Source organism: Phyllostomus discolor, chromosome 7 (genome assembly GCF_004126475.2).
Source record: "Phyllostomus discolor isolate MPI-MPIP mPhyDis1 chromosome 7, mPhyDis1.pri.v3, whole genome shotgun sequence".
In the NCBI taxonomy this organism is placed as follows: Eukaryota; Metazoa; Chordata; class Mammalia; order Chiroptera; family Phyllostomidae; genus Phyllostomus; species Phyllostomus discolor.
Window position 1 is genome coordinate 18,796,872 of NC_040909.2, and position 15,291 is coordinate 18,812,162.

General features: G+C 36.5%; 1 protein-coding gene across 13 annotated transcripts in view; it reads left to right on the top strand.

The window, feature by feature from the left end:
• SLC4A7 (solute carrier family 4 member 7) overlaps positions 1–15,291 on the top strand; it is a 99,691-nt gene that overhangs the window by 43,827 nt on the left and 40,573 nt on the right. For 3 of the 13 annotated variants that reach the window (XM_036030576.1, XM_036030577.1, XM_028517807.2), the window contains exons 6-10: positions 1,813–2,001; positions 10,582–10,697; positions 11,934–11,993; positions 12,722–12,879; positions 14,288–14,375. In XM_036030576.1, the coding sequence (XP_035886469.1) occupies positions 1,813–2,001; positions 10,582–10,697; positions 11,934–11,993; positions 12,722–12,879; positions 14,288–14,375 (611 nt within the window). Of the gene's footprint in view, positions 1–1,812; positions 2,002–4,528; positions 4,898–10,581; positions 10,698–11,933; positions 11,994–12,721; positions 12,880–14,287; positions 14,376–15,291 lie in introns of all 13 variants that reach the window. The other 10 variants (XM_036030580.1, XM_028517809.2, XM_036030581.1 and 7 more) reach the window with 5 other exon arrangements.

Here is a 15,291-nt window from a genome sequence, read left to right on the forward strand (position 1 = left end):
AATGCAACTATATTTTGAGCTTCCATTCAGTGTGGGGGCAGTATGAAGAGTAGACGTAGAAATGACACTTTTTGCCTCTGATAACTTTGGAGTCTGGAAGATTAGACATGACTGTGGTATCAAGAAGAAAGTGGGTAGAATCATAGTCCAGATATGGAGTCTGTTTTCTGGAAATGTAGAGGAAAGAGCTTCCTGTTTCTCTGTTTTCTGGATGGAGGTGTCTGGGGAGGATCTACAGAATACATTAACTGTACAACTAACTTACAGAACTTTGGACACATGGGCACACGTGGTGGTTAGTGTAAGAGAAAAGTGGTCTAAGGAGGATGAACAGAAGGAAGGAAAGTCTAGAAAGAACAGACAGGTGTGCTTTCAGGAAAGTCCGTGTGAGTGTACCTATTTCTTGAATAGTAATTGGAGACAGGTTTGGAAAATAAACTAGAGATAGGTTGTGACTAGTCTTGAATTACGGGATTAGGAAATTGGATTTTATTGGGTAGGCAATTTGGCTCTTGAGTGATGCTTCAGTTGGAGAGTCGTGAGACCCAGCGTGTGTCAGGAAGATCATTCTGGCAGGAATATGCAGGGTGGCTTTGGATCAGGAAGTGGTTAGAAGCAAGTTAGGCCAGTTATTCTACTGGAATAGTTTCAACTACGGAAATGAAAGATACTGTGGAGATGGACAGTAGAAAAACACCTGTGGTAAAGCTATTTCACTATTAACTATAACTGCTCAAAACTATCACCGAGTTCAGTGTAATGATTTGATAGGGTGACTACCTTTATAGATTGCTCCCATGGAAAAACAAACAAAAAAATCTATAGTATTTGATCTTCAAGAGAATCAGATTGTTAGATTTGACCACATGTTGCAATCCTTTAAAATTATCACAAAAAGTCCTTACTTTTTTGTGTTTATGAGGGAAAATTTGAATTAGGAGTATTGAAATTTGAACATATGGGTCTTCTGCTTTGCGATTATCACATAACACAATGTAATATTTCAGTATGAGTTTTGTATAGTCCTCTGTCACTTGTACGGCAGCCTGCAGTCATTGTGTTAATGTTACAGTTAACCTGCTAGGTTGGTCCCCTCCATGTTTCTTTTGGAGCAGTCATACAAGTTTGAAGGCTTAGCACTTTTGTGTTCGGTGACACTACTTACAAATATTGATATATACTCCATAAGTTAAAAATAGTCCAGTCACCACCGTAATTTGTAAAATGTCATCGCCATCAATCTCCCCATCCCCTCCACCCCCATCTTCCTAGAACTGATTACTTCGTGATATTTTATCTATTTGCTCCTTGGATGTTCTGCCTCTGGAAGGGTGAGAGCAAAAACTTGATCTGCTTAGTTAACTGCTGCATTCCCAACACATAATGGCTACTCAGTAAATAGTTAAATGATTAAACGAATGAGTCCAGAAATTCAGCCTCGGGGAAAAGTATGAGGTGAAGCAATAAAATACCTTCACTTCTTAGGAAGCCAGTATTATTGAATATTGAGTTTAGTAGAATTGATTGTATCCATATCAGGAAAGCACTTTCAATTACAGGGAGGCTATAAGTGTAGAACAGTAGTCTTTTTTTTACATAATAGTACTTATTAATATGAGGGTCTCTGAGTAACTTGTTCATTTTTGTTGGATAATGTTCGCATTTACCTTTGTGCGTACATTATTCAGTATTAGCAAAGAACAACACTTTCCAGAGCTGTGTAAGAATCTTGTTTTTCTAGTACGGTTTCACTTACAGTTTTATCTAAGTGTGTGTTGGTTGGTTTGTTTATTTATTTTTTTCTCTGACTAGATATGGTATTGGACAACATGATAGCCTCGGGCCAGTTGGATGAGTCCATTAGAGAGAATGTCAGAGAAGCTCTTCTGAAGAGACATCATCATCAGAATGAGAAGAGATTCGCCAGTCGGATTCCCCTTGTTCGATCTTTTGCAGACATAGGCAAGAAACATTCTGACCCTCACTTGCTTGAGAGGAATGGTGAGATAAGTTGTGGCATCCGATTTTCGCTAACACTTCCGTTCTAACAGCACTCCAGTGTGTTCGAGTTAGCGTTTGCGGAAAGGAAGACATTTTTTCCAGATAATTACATAGGTCGTTTTATCATCTTTTTTATATTTTTCTAAAAAAGTGTTCTTTGTGTATTTCATACTATTTCTAAAATGCCTTTCTTTATAACATGACAGGATTATCTTTAGAAATTATTTAAATAAAAAACTTCAAGCATTCCCTCTGTCCATGCAGCACACTTAGGTATCAGTAATGTTTAAACACTACCACTCTATCTAACCCTGGATTATTTCTCCTTCCTTTTTTTAAATTTCTGTTCAAAAATTCTTGTGTAATTGATGAAAGAGGCATAAATTATGATCTATAAATTTAGTTCAACCTTTTTAAAATTCTAAATCTTGGGTAGAACCTTATTACCTATGTTAGATTTTTCCTAGTGTTTTCTTTTTTTGTTTGTTTTTTTGATCTCTTGAATATACTTTATTAGGTGGGCATAGCAAGTGTTTTTGGGTTGGTTTGCTGATTTCACTGATCTGTATTTACTTACACAATTTGCGAAACGTTTTCAGGATTGCTCCTGTCTTATTCTAGGGGTGACAGAGGGCGCAGACCCACATATTCCCGCTCTGCACTCGCACTCACAGTCTAGCAGTGGGTTGTGTATGGGAAGTGGGGAGGCAGTGGGTTCTTTTAGCCATTTAACTTTTGTCACTGTCTTAACGCTGGAACCCTTGGAGGTGTTGCCTTTGCTCTTTTTAAAGCAGAGGATTACATCATTGGGGTTCTATTTTGGCTCTCCAAGAGAGCTGATGACAGCGGCTCTGGAAAACCCAGGTGCAAAGGGTTAGAGTTGCTTGTGAGGGCCCTGTTTCCTCTAGCTGCGACTACTAGCCAAGGCTTATGAGGATTACAGTGAAGAGGAGTGGGGGATGGGCCACAGTGTGTTTCTGTCTCTGAAATGATAGTGCAGATTGTAAGTGTTCTTCAGGAAAACAGCCATAGGTGATAGGGTTTAATACTGTATCTAAAATGGACAGTAATCATTGTTTGCAGCTCAGTGTAAAATACTTGCATCCGTTTTCTTCTGAGCGTTTGCCTACTAAGAGAAAGTATTTTTATTCTGTTTTAAATTGTGACTCTGTATAGTTACGGAACCTTAAGAATAAAAGAAATCTCTTAGGATCCTAAGTTCAGTTTAAAAGCTAGCCGTCTCTGTCACAATTTGCCTCTCATTTTCATCTTTTGTGTGTTATATATTTTCTACTTTTGTAAAGTGAGTTTATTTACCCAGAGAGACCCTATTAAATCTTTATTTCTCATATGCACTGTGTCCAGATTATTTTCCAGTTGTAATTTGGTTCCTTTTAATCGTAAGACAATGGCTGTTTTCTTTTAAATGCCATTTTAGCATGGGAACTTTGTTATTTTGTTGTATTGTGTTATAATTTAACAGCTTTCCTGCATGGAGCTTACTTCTCCACTAAGTGGCAGTTGTTTCTGGATTGAAGACTTATCTTTATTTTTAATCTGTCTGGGGTCTCTTGAGCAGGTAGCTTTGATTACTTAGACTTAGATCACATGGGATTGATTGTTATAAATCTCATTTTCCTAAAAACAATGTAATTTCATTAAGGTATACTTCATAGAATTGGTATTTGAATGATGAGTATCCATTACATTGTGAAATATGCTAAACTGACTTTGTTATTGCAGTTGGTAAGAAATACTTTATGCTTATCTCGTTAGATTAATACTGTCCATGTTTGTTTAAATTTATCTGCTTATTACAAATAAAAGCTGATTTGAGGATATTTATTAATATCTTTAGAGAGATCAAGAATATGTATTCTTTAAAATTGACAATGTTTTTCTTTTTAAAAATTACTGTAACTTGTATAATGTTTTTAAATTTTACTTTGGGAGAACTATGAATAGGTGATGTACTGTTGACTTTTAATGTTTTAAAGATTGGATGTAAGTTAGGAATTATTAATATTGTTAATGTGGACTTTTCTGGTGAGAGATAATTATCTGTGGTGGTTTGGTACAGTATAGGATAAATACACTAAAATAAGCTGTTAGTGCTGGTAAGTTTTGTTTTGGGTTCTAGTTCTTAGATTTTAGTATTATGTTCTTATTTGATATTTATCATTTATTTAACCAGCATCTTTGCATTAATAGTATTCTTTTTTTAAAAAGCCACACTATTGGGCATTGTTATTACTAACAATATTGTCCCCTATAATCTACAGTAGCATTGCTTATTATTATTATTATTATTATTACATCTTCAGGGAACTAATTGTAGCTTAAGCAATTTTTCGGTGACTTTCTAACACTTAAAAACCCGATTGCCATGCTAACCCTGATAGCATGAATTTGAAATGTTGGGTCTTTAAAGCTTGCAATTTACGGTGTAAATTGATTTTTGTGTGTGTGTTTCTATTTGCCTTCGTCAGTGAACTTCATTGTTTTTCATTTATTTGTTTTATCTCAGGGGAAGGCCTTTCAGCCTCCCGCCATTCTTTGCGAACAGGTCTGTCTGCCTCAAACCTTTCATTGAGAGGAGAATCGCCTTTATCTCTTCTTCTCAGTCATCTTCTTCCTTCTTCGAGAGCTGGAACCCCTGCAGGCTCGAGGTGTACCACCCCAGTGCCCACCCCTCAAAACAGTCCTCCTCCTAGCCCTAGCATCAGTCGCCTGACCTCCAGAAGTTCCCAGCAGAGTCAGCTGCAGGTCCCAGAGCTACTGGTGTCTCCTGCCAGTGACGATATTCCCACAGTAGTCATTCATCCGCCAGAGGAAGACTTAGAAGCACTGAAAGGCCAGGAGCAGAAGAATGAGGAAAATGTTGACATAACTCCAGGCAACTATTCAAACTCCTCCATGTGTGGTGCTTTCTGCCTCTGGATCACTTGCACTTGGAATGCCCTTTGTAGCACCCAGCTTTAGCAGCATTTGTAGATGATGCTTATGGTTTATTTTGACTTCTGCATGGTTTTTTCCCTTTATATACTATATTACAGAAAAATGATAGCATTATTAAAAATTTGATGTTAAGACTACAGAGAAGACTACACTATAATAACTTCAGCCCTTTGAAAAATTTTCGCTGAGGTTTGTCAGGTCAAAACATTCGAATGGTTCAGGGAAACATAGATGTTTTTATATGCAATCTTTTAATTTGCCATGATTTTGAGGAAATGGTGGCTTTTCTTGTGCATTCATAAGGTGAATGAACACACTGTACATAAATTATAGTGAGGGCAGGTGCCTTTTATCTTCTGTGTGGTGCTTTCACCCAGCGAAGGCAGTAAGGTTTGACCTTCCTCACAATAATAGGGTGGGATGTTCTTGTCATTTGTCCCTTAAAAGATTGATGTTCCCCAGTGACTGCCTGGGATCATTCTTTCAAGAGTAGTGTTATGTTTTGGAATAGATTTTAGTTGTCCTTTATTTAATTTGTGTTAAATCTATCTTTAATCCAAATTTATCTTGAATTTTTTAAGACCAGAGTTCCTATAGTGTGTCTAGAATATATTTTTGTGTGTGAATTAAAAAAAATATTTCTTAGTGGATAAAAGTTTTGTAACTTTTTTAAGGGTTATATATTATGAAAAATTTTGCCTCTTTTATATTAGTGATTTGTCCATTTTTACATATATTTATGCCCAATTCATATAAAGTATTCTTTAGTGACTATTTTATTGATAGCCAAGCATCAGTGTGATGTATTTGAGTCCTAACTAGAGTTTTTAATGACATAAAATTCTCTATAGTACTAATAATATCTAATACTTCAGTGGTAGTTTATAATCATTAAATTAGCCTATTTAATTGGTATAAAAATTTGTGCAGATAGGTGGATGTAAGTATCTTCAGAAACTCAGACTTAGAAAAAGTGATTTTCCCTGGATCGTGCAAGCTGGTGACAGCCAAAGTCCTCTGCCTGAAAATCTCTGTGCTCCTCCTGCTGTGTGACCAGCCTCTCACTCTATTGGCTGTATCCAAGCATGCTGAGTACATTTAATTAAAGCTCATTGTTGTTGCCAAAAAATGATATACTTTTTAAAAAAAATCCTCACCTGAGGATATATTTATTGATTTGAGAGAGAGAGAAAGAGTGAAAGAGACAGAGACGTTGAGACATTGATGTGAGACAGAAGCATTGATTGGTTGCCTCCCCTATGCGTCCCGACCAGGGATTGAACCTGCAACCTTTTGGTGTACAGGATGATGCTCCAACCAACTGAGCCACCTGGCCAGGGCAGTGATACACTTTTAGAAGTTAAAAACTGGAAGCTTTGTGGCTAAATCATTATAACATTAATTATGATCGCAGTTATAGCCACCCTTGTATTATAGTTTGTTCTACACACAGGTATGTGTGCTTTTCATATATCGTATTTCTAAGTCTCCTCACAGTTTAATGAGGTTTGTGGTATTATCCCTATTTTACAAATGAAGAAAACAAAGACTTAGAGATGTTAAAATCGTACCATAAATGACCAGAGCAAGGAATTGGAACGAGATCTACCCATAACAAAGCCTATATAGTATAGTCACTTATTGTAAATTTTACTACTTTGTAAAAAAGATATAGTGTAATAATGAGGTAACTGAACTAAAATCAGAAACAAAACCTAGAAATTATTATTCAGAAATAATCATCCCTCTTAATTATAAAGAACCAGCAAGATTTACTGTTTTTCTTGAACAGAAGTAGTTATAAAGTTATATCTTTGCATTTGTTTTTACTGATATCTGTCAGTAACACTGAATATTTCTTGTTTCACCAGCTTTTAGGTTATTCATAATAAGGCACTATAAATTTTCTATAGGAAGGAAGGGACATATGAGTTTCAATGACTTGTTAGGCCATGTCATTAGGGATAAGAGGAGCAATTAGCTGAGACTTGAGGAAGACAGTTTCTTTTCCTCCTCTGCCCTAAGTATGCCATGAGATTTATAAGCCTTTCTAAAGAAAAGGAATTAGAATGGGAAAGAGAGGGGGAGTTTCTAAAGGAAAAGCTCACAGTTACTGTTCAGGAAGATTGCTGTACAAGGATGTAATTAAAATGATAGGAACGACTATATGCTGTTCCCTGTTTAATTACCTTGGTGCTTAATGCACCTACAAACTCTTGTTTCCTTGAAGTCTGATGTTGTGTTAAATGAGGAAGAAGGTGTCCTCAGCATAATTTGGAAAGTCTAATGTTGTAGACATTTGTGCTATGGGTCATTACCTGTGCATACCCAGAGTGAAAAGGAAAGTGGTGTTTCCCATTAGGTTTTTTTTTTTTTTTTTTTTTTTGGAGAATAATTATATGTGAAAGAGGTACTCATTTCTAGGATTTGTAACTGTCTTCTAACTCAGGATTTTTAACTGATGTGCTGCAAGAATTTTTAAAACATGAAATACCTGACATTTAGTCAGAGGCACTGACTTTTTTTCCCTTAGATTGTCAAATAAAAAATGATAACAGCCAACACAACCATAGTTGTCCGGTGTGAATGCCCTGTCTCAAACCATAGATACTTGTATGTAGGTCATGTAATAGAATTTCATCTTACGATCATATTGCATAATAAGGTTGCATCTGATTGGTTAATTCTTGATACCAGAAATTCTTTTTTTTTTTTTTAAAGATTTTATTCATTCTCAGAGAGGGGAGGGAAGGAGGGAGGGAGGGAGGGAGAGAGAGAGAGAGAGAGAGAGAGAAACATACATTAATGTGCAATTGCTGGGGGTCTTGGCCTGCAACCCAGGCATGTACCCTGACTGGGAATCGAACCTGGGACACTTTGGTTCACAGCCTGTGCTCAATCCACTGAGCTACGCCAGCCAGGGCCTGATACCAGAAATTCTTATATACAAAATATATTTTTTTAAAAAGTCACTTTGGAGCAAAAAAGGCTAGGTTATTATTATTATTATTAGTTTTTGTAAAGCAATTAAAGTTATACTTTTTTTCTCGGATCAGCAAAAAATAATATATTTTTTTGTGCTGCAGAATCTAATAGGTAGTTTATGTGTGACATGAGATGAAAACGGTTTGAAAATGGCTGTTCTAATTCACTGTTTCTGACATTGGCACAGTTAGCGTTTGCCGTGAGACCCTTCTTTGTTGTAGGGGCCTGCACTGTGCACTGCAGGGCGCTGGGCAGCATCCCTGGCCTCGCTTCACTAGCTGCCAGCAGTGCATCCCAGTTGTGACCACCAAAATGCCGCCAGACATTGCCAGATGTCTCTTGGGGGACAAATATCTTTCCAGGTTGCAAACCGCCATGACAACTGCTTCTACTTTTCAAACTTTTAATGACAGAAAACTCTGATAACTTTGATTTATCTTTCTCTAGTATGATTTTTGAATCTCAGTGTTGCTTTTGTATATACACATATATTTTTTTCGGGTTTTTTTTTTTTTAAGCAAAGAAAGATTGTCCTTCTAAGTTATCTGTGCTAATGACAGTTTTAACTTTGGGGAATTTACTCATTGAATGCTGAGCGCTAGGAAATTTTTGAAGGAGCCAAGAGACTTTACTGATCAAGAAGACAGCTTTAGCTTAGCTGAGATTGAGAAGAGGAAGGACGACATAGAGAAGATAATGTTGGAAAACTAACACGTACCTGGCATGGTGTTTTTCACAGGTTCCAGATGGCCAAGTGAGCAAAGTGTCTTCAGGTCACATCTTCTAGCTTTGACAGTATCTAGTTTCCCATCAATTCTTCTTCCCATCCTACTTTAACCTTACTGTCCCTCATAACCTTCTCCTCCTTCCACTCTTCCCTCCAACATCTGTTTGCTGGAAACTGCTCATGTATTCTTTCGTTAAACAGCTACAGATTGAATATTTTCAATAGTTGCAAGTTTATACATCTTGATGCTCTGTTGCACTTGGTGCCAGGGCCTTAATGACATTTGTCATTTTCTTGCGTGGGAGTTGGTGGAAACTGCTGGAAATACTAGTTACTCCCTCGCCCTGCTTGGGCCTGTATTTTACTACCGGAGTGGATTCTGTTCTGGGAGTTCAGGGACAAAGGTCAAAGAAGAGGAATCTTAATAACTGTCCTGTGCTAAGCTAAAATGCTGAAGAATGAGTTAGGTTTTAGGAAATACTTCACTCCAGAATTCTTTAACACTTCCAGAGGATGAGCATGTGGCTAAATAGATGGGATGTGCTTTTTTATACTGCGATCTGGGGCCGCAGTGACATCTTGCGCTAGGTATTCAGTAGAGAAGCAGATACCACAAAGGTATTCTCGCACTGAGTGTGAACACCAAACTATATGACTTAGTTTCAGTTATAGTGTGTTGTATTCTAGAAAGATGAAGACTTCTTTAGATGCATCAGATATATGTGATGTGCTTAAAATTCTGGGTTTGTTTACCAACAATTAACCATAAGGTTTGTAAGAGGGAGCCACCAGCAGTTTAATTGAGTTTCTGTGGGTCACTAGATTACCGTGTGAGTGGCAGAGTTTATAGTCAAGTCAGTCTGTTGTAACTCAGTTTAGTGCCTTTTCTCCTAGGGTACATAGTGATCTATGTTCTTGAACTAGAAATCTTGGGTGTTGTAGAAATCTGTGATGTACTTTAAAATTGTTGAGATTTGAACCTTTTGCAGAATTCATGGTGGTAACAATGGGTTACATGGTTCAAGGTGTTGTTAGGTTGTTTTATTGCTGTGCAGCGTTGCTGCCGACTGTCACTTGAAATAAGTGCAGCGATGCTGGGACAGACATCATTTGTAACCAAACACTCTAGTTTTGTAGAACATACATCTGTCTATTGTAATCCAGACAAACTAATTTTCTACATTTGTCTGGTTCTTAGAAATTGCGTGAATTACTTAAGAGTCACATAGTTTACAAAGTGGCAGAAAGTGCTTATTTCAATACTGGTCTGTTTGATTCAAAAAACCCTTAATCTTTGTATTTATATTATAAAAACATTGCTATTATATTATAAGGTTGTATTTTGTAGTAGACAGCATGTAAATGTTACCTAACAGAAATGAAAATTCTTGAGGAAACTGTTATGATTATGGAGGATTATGGTAAATTTAACCTACATTTAGTTGATACAGATCTTAAATGTTCAGAGTTACGTTTAGTATTTATCAGAAGATTTATATTGTTATTGTCGCAAGCATGCTAAGTGTGGCTAGGTGTCATTACCCTCCAGAATCCACACATATATTAGGTGTACTGGAAGTGTGATCTCTAGGCAGCTGTAGTGATACTCAGTCTCAGGCCTTCCCTCTTCTGTGGTTCCGCACCTACTCACCCTTTTTCTTTCTGCAAAGGCCACCATTTTTGTAAATTCTGATGATACTGTTGTACATATTAAAATGTATAGCTGTATTATTGCTTAAAATATTATTCTAGTCTTGCTGGTTTGGTACTAACACTTGGCACTTTTATTTATTTTTTTTACCTTGCACATTTGCTTTTAATAAACCGTCACTTTCAGGATATGAGCAGAGTTAGGTTACAAAGTGAACTTTCTCCTTACTAACTTGGAATTTGCTTATTCTTAAATACAGGTATTTTGGCCTCTCCACAGTCTGCACCTGGAAACCTGGACACTAGTAAAAGTGGAGAGATTAAAGGTAATGGAAGTGGAGGCAGCAGAGAAAATAGTACTGTTGACTTCAGTAAGGTAATTCTCTCATTAACTATGAATCTTCCTAATCATTCTTACTGAGAAAATGGCTAGCAGTGTGCCTTTATTAGCATTGATCATAATAACTTTTGAATAGATAGGTGCTTACAAATCTGCGTGTGTTGCTTGCGATAGGTTAATTTAAGGTCAGAAATTGTGGGAGAGGTGACAGTCTCAGAGCACTTGAATATAACTGTATCTTACTAGTTTTAAATTCTGTCAGGAGAATGTGCGAATAACAGTATTTTCTTCTATACCTACTCAGAGATACCGTGAAGCTTCAGTACCTTTGAAATACAGTCATTTGTTCTAACGGCAGCTACCACCACTAGAAAGATTAATTCTGGGAATGATATTACAGCAATAGTAGTGACTTCTGCCTTTCCTCGGCTGTAATGCGACCCCAGAATTACTGCCTTATGCTGTCAGTACTTAGTGGAATGTCATTGGGAAGCATATCACTGCTTCCCCAGAGTGGGTGAAGGCACAGATTTAAAAACAACTTGTGTATCTCAACGAAACCATCTACCAACTAAACCAACTAAAAAAATTTGAAATGATTTTTTCATTTTGGTAGATGAGCATTTAGGTGAAATAGAAAAAGGAAATATTCCAAAAAGGGGGGCAAAGAACTATAAGTTCAAGTAACAGTTGAGTGTACAGCATATTATATTGTATGAGTACTGCTTCTGCGTAATTGGTTCTATGTGGCCATTTTAATTTAATGCTATTACTTTGCTACAGGATACTTTCAGTGCTTTAATATTTTTATATTCCAGTGTCAGACATTTAATTAAATGTGATTATTTCAAATAACACTTATTTCTCTTCAGTCTTTAATAATGCAAATATAGATCATATTTTGTAGGAAACAAGTTTAAATGGTGGTTTGTGTTTATGTAACTTTGCTGGGTTTTCCGCTGCACAATTATAAAAAGCCTCGCATATGGGACAGTGACTGTGCAAAAGGGCCGTTGTACTTTTACCTCTGTGTTAACTCGATTCTGTTTTTATTGGTGCTCCTGTTGTTTCAGATGAGTGAAAAGTGTTCAGGAACTAAACTGCAGTTTATCCTTGTTAAATGAATCCGTTAATATAATTTACATTATAGAGCTCCTCTAGACATGGCAGGTGCCGTTTTTTTTGTTTTTTTTTTTTTTGTTCCTCTGTCACAGTTGTAAATTTTTTAATTGGCCTATCCTTGTGTACACCTCCTTGTCTCCTGTTGGGCAGGAGTCTGCCTCCTGGCACTGTAGTTGTGGCACACTGGGTGTGGGACTCAAGAGGCCCGCCGTAAGTGCTGGTTTTCTTTTTAATAGATAGCCCTGTGAGTGGTTGTTTAGTGCCTTGTGTGAAACTGTATCGATGATGGAGTTCCCGTGCTTTAATACTATGTTTGTAACCTCTTCTTTGTAATTATACACAGACAACCAAATTTGACCATACGGCACTACCGTGTATTTACACCAGTCATGGCTATTTATTTTAGTTTTAAATAAAAATAAAAGCATTTCTTCCACTTAATGAAAATACTGGGGAATGCCCAGAGTTCTTTAAAATTAAAAGGACTTATTAAAAAATACAAAGGGACTAATTCATTTCTAAGATTAACCAATAGATTATTATAAAATAGTTTTTTTAGCACTGTGTATAATTTCACGAGCCGTTGTTAGTTTGTAAACTATATTTTTGTCCTTAACAGTTTTTGATGAATAGTGCTATATTCATTGAAACTTTTCTCTGCTTCCTATGTCTGATGATTTAGATTTCTGAAATAGTAAAGATTATCACAGTTACAGCAGCTGGGAGTATTGTTTCCTAGATGTATTTTGCTTGCTTTTTTTGTATTTGTCTACTCCATTCTTTGTATTTGTAAGAATTTTGGCATTTATTCATTCATTAGATCACCAGTTTTGATTAGCAAATGCTAGTCTTAAAAGCATCTTTTCTTTCCTGTTTCTCTTTAAATAGTCTCATAAACACGACACAAATTTTATTTTAAACTATTTATTTGTCAATAGGTCGATATGAATTTCATGAGAAAAATTCCCTCGGGAGCTGAAGCATCCAATGTGCTGGTGGGGGAAGTGGACTTTCTGGAACGGCCCATCATCGCGTTTGTGAGGCTGGCTCCCGCCGTTCTGCTCTCGGGGCTGACTGAGGTCCCTGTTCCTACCAGGTAGAGAGGCAGTTCCTGCTCACGTCTGAAAGTGTTTTTTTCCTACTGAAAGAACATGTTCCTTTATGTAGGAAAGGGTCATTTTGTTAATATCGTCATTGTACCTCGTGCTTTGACTATTAGGGGATAAAAGAATGCTCTCTCTTTCTGAAACTCAAAATATTTACATTATGCGTAAAAATTAAAATAGCAGTAATATCCATAAGAGTAATTAGCAGGCTGTGTTGTAAGGAGTAGTCAGTTCTTTAGCTCTTGACTGTTTAAACTTAATTCTAAATGAGAATAATTTAAACTTTTTTTTAAATATTATATATCTCCATATTCCTGATTTACTTGTTCAGGAGTGCATCTTTTTTTTAAAGATTTTATTTATTTATTTTTAGAGAGGGAAGGGTGGGAGAAAGAGAGAGAGAGAGAAACATCAATGTGTGGTTGCTAGGGGCCATGGCCTGCAACCCAGGCACGTGCCCTTACTGGGAATCGAACCTGCAACTTTGGTTTGCAGCCCAGGCTCAATCCACTGAGCTGTGCCAGCCAGGGCAATTTAAACTTCTTAAAAAATTATTTTTATAATAGTAAATCTGAAGAATTAATTGCAACTTAATTGAAATGCACATGCCTATTTTCAGTATGCTTTACTGAAGTACATTAATGGTGTGGTATTAAGATAAATGAGAAAAACAATTCCATAGATTCATATTTAAATTCTTAGAGCAGGAAGATGAATACATCCTAATTTGGAAAAGTGTAAATATTAACGTTTTCCTGTTGTGTTAATAAGGACTTAATTAAGTAGGAAATTAAACATTTTTATTTAGTCACTATAAAGAAATCAAAAAAATCAAATCATATGAGCTTTGATGTTGAATTGGGAGTTACAGATAAAAATTCTTTTTCCTTCCAAAGAAATTAGTTCCTTATTTGCCAAATGAGAGTTTTTATTCAGATTATATTTTGAGTGATTTTGGATTTTTTTGTGTGTATTCTTTAACTCTTTTATTAGGCAAACCTTACTTTTAAGTATTTCAGTGGGATTGATATTTACTAATTTATTGTTTATTTATTTTGTCAAACAGACTAGAAAAAATTGTTAGCTCAAATTCAAAAGGATATAGAAGATGGGAACTTTTAATGCAAAGCGCTCAATTCCTTAATTACTGTCTTACCTAAGGAAGATGGGGAGTAATAACTCGGTGGAAAGTTCATTATGAATGCCTTTTTAGTTTTGTGATCTGCTCTAGTTTGAGTGGAAATGTCAGCCTTTTACAGTGATTGGTGTGGGAGGGTAATAAAGTGGTCTTAAGTGTTGTTTTGGGGTTTATACTTCAGTGATTTTTTTTAATGATTTCTGAGATTTATGTGTGTATGTCATTTGTGTTTAAATCTGTGTATTTTACTGTTTTCTTAGGTTTTTGTTTCTGTTACTGGGTCCAGCAGGAAAGGCACCGCAGTACCATGAGATCGGGAGATCAATAGCCACTCTCATGACAGATGAGGTAACCCAAGTGCCCTTTGAAGTGGACACTGATTACGAAGTGTACAATATGTTAAATTCTAAGTTCTTTTTTCTTTTATAGTGAAGCCTAAAAATTGTCCTCGATGTCTTTACTATTTTATCTTTTATTCCTTCATTTCTTAATTGAATTTATTGGGGTGACATTAGTTAGTAAAACTGTGTAAGTTTCAGGTGTATCTCATACTCACTCTTCGACTACTTTGCCTTTGCTAAAGGTCTTCAAGATGCTTCTGTCAGGAACAGTGGATATTTTTTGCTGTTTTCTTTATTTTCTCCCCTGCGTTTGAAACTATTGATCACTTTCTAGAAATTTTCTTCATTCTGGATTTTAGGATATCATTTCTTTTGGGTTTCCTCAGGACTTTGTCTTTCTGCCTTTCCCCCTTCTTTCTCTACTTTCTCTTTTCTGTTTGCAACCTTCACCTTTGACCATGACCTAGCTGATCAGGACTTTTCTCTCTCTTTGGGAGATAGCTTTGTGGTCAGGCTCCAGACATCTCTGTCCTGTGGTCCCTAAGGTCACTGAAGCCCCAACTCTCTGAACCTGACCTCCTTTCTCTGTCCTCTCTCCAATAGTCAGTCACCAGATTCCATTGATTTTTACCTCTTTAACGCGCTTCGCTTTGCGCAGCGCGGCAGATTTAATCTGCCGTCTCCACTGCGACTTCTCTGGTTTACAGTCTCTTAACCTTCTTCTCTTTGGTGATTAATATGGACTCTCTGAGTCTTTCTCTTACAGTCTTTTCCTCTACGTTACCAATTGCATGCAGATTTGAATATATCATTGTCTTGATCGAGATGTGTCAGTGACATCTCGTTACAGATTTATGTTGAAACTTAAAATTTTTACTATTGTCTTAATAGAGTCTCCCTGATCTAGCCTCTGAATACTTCTT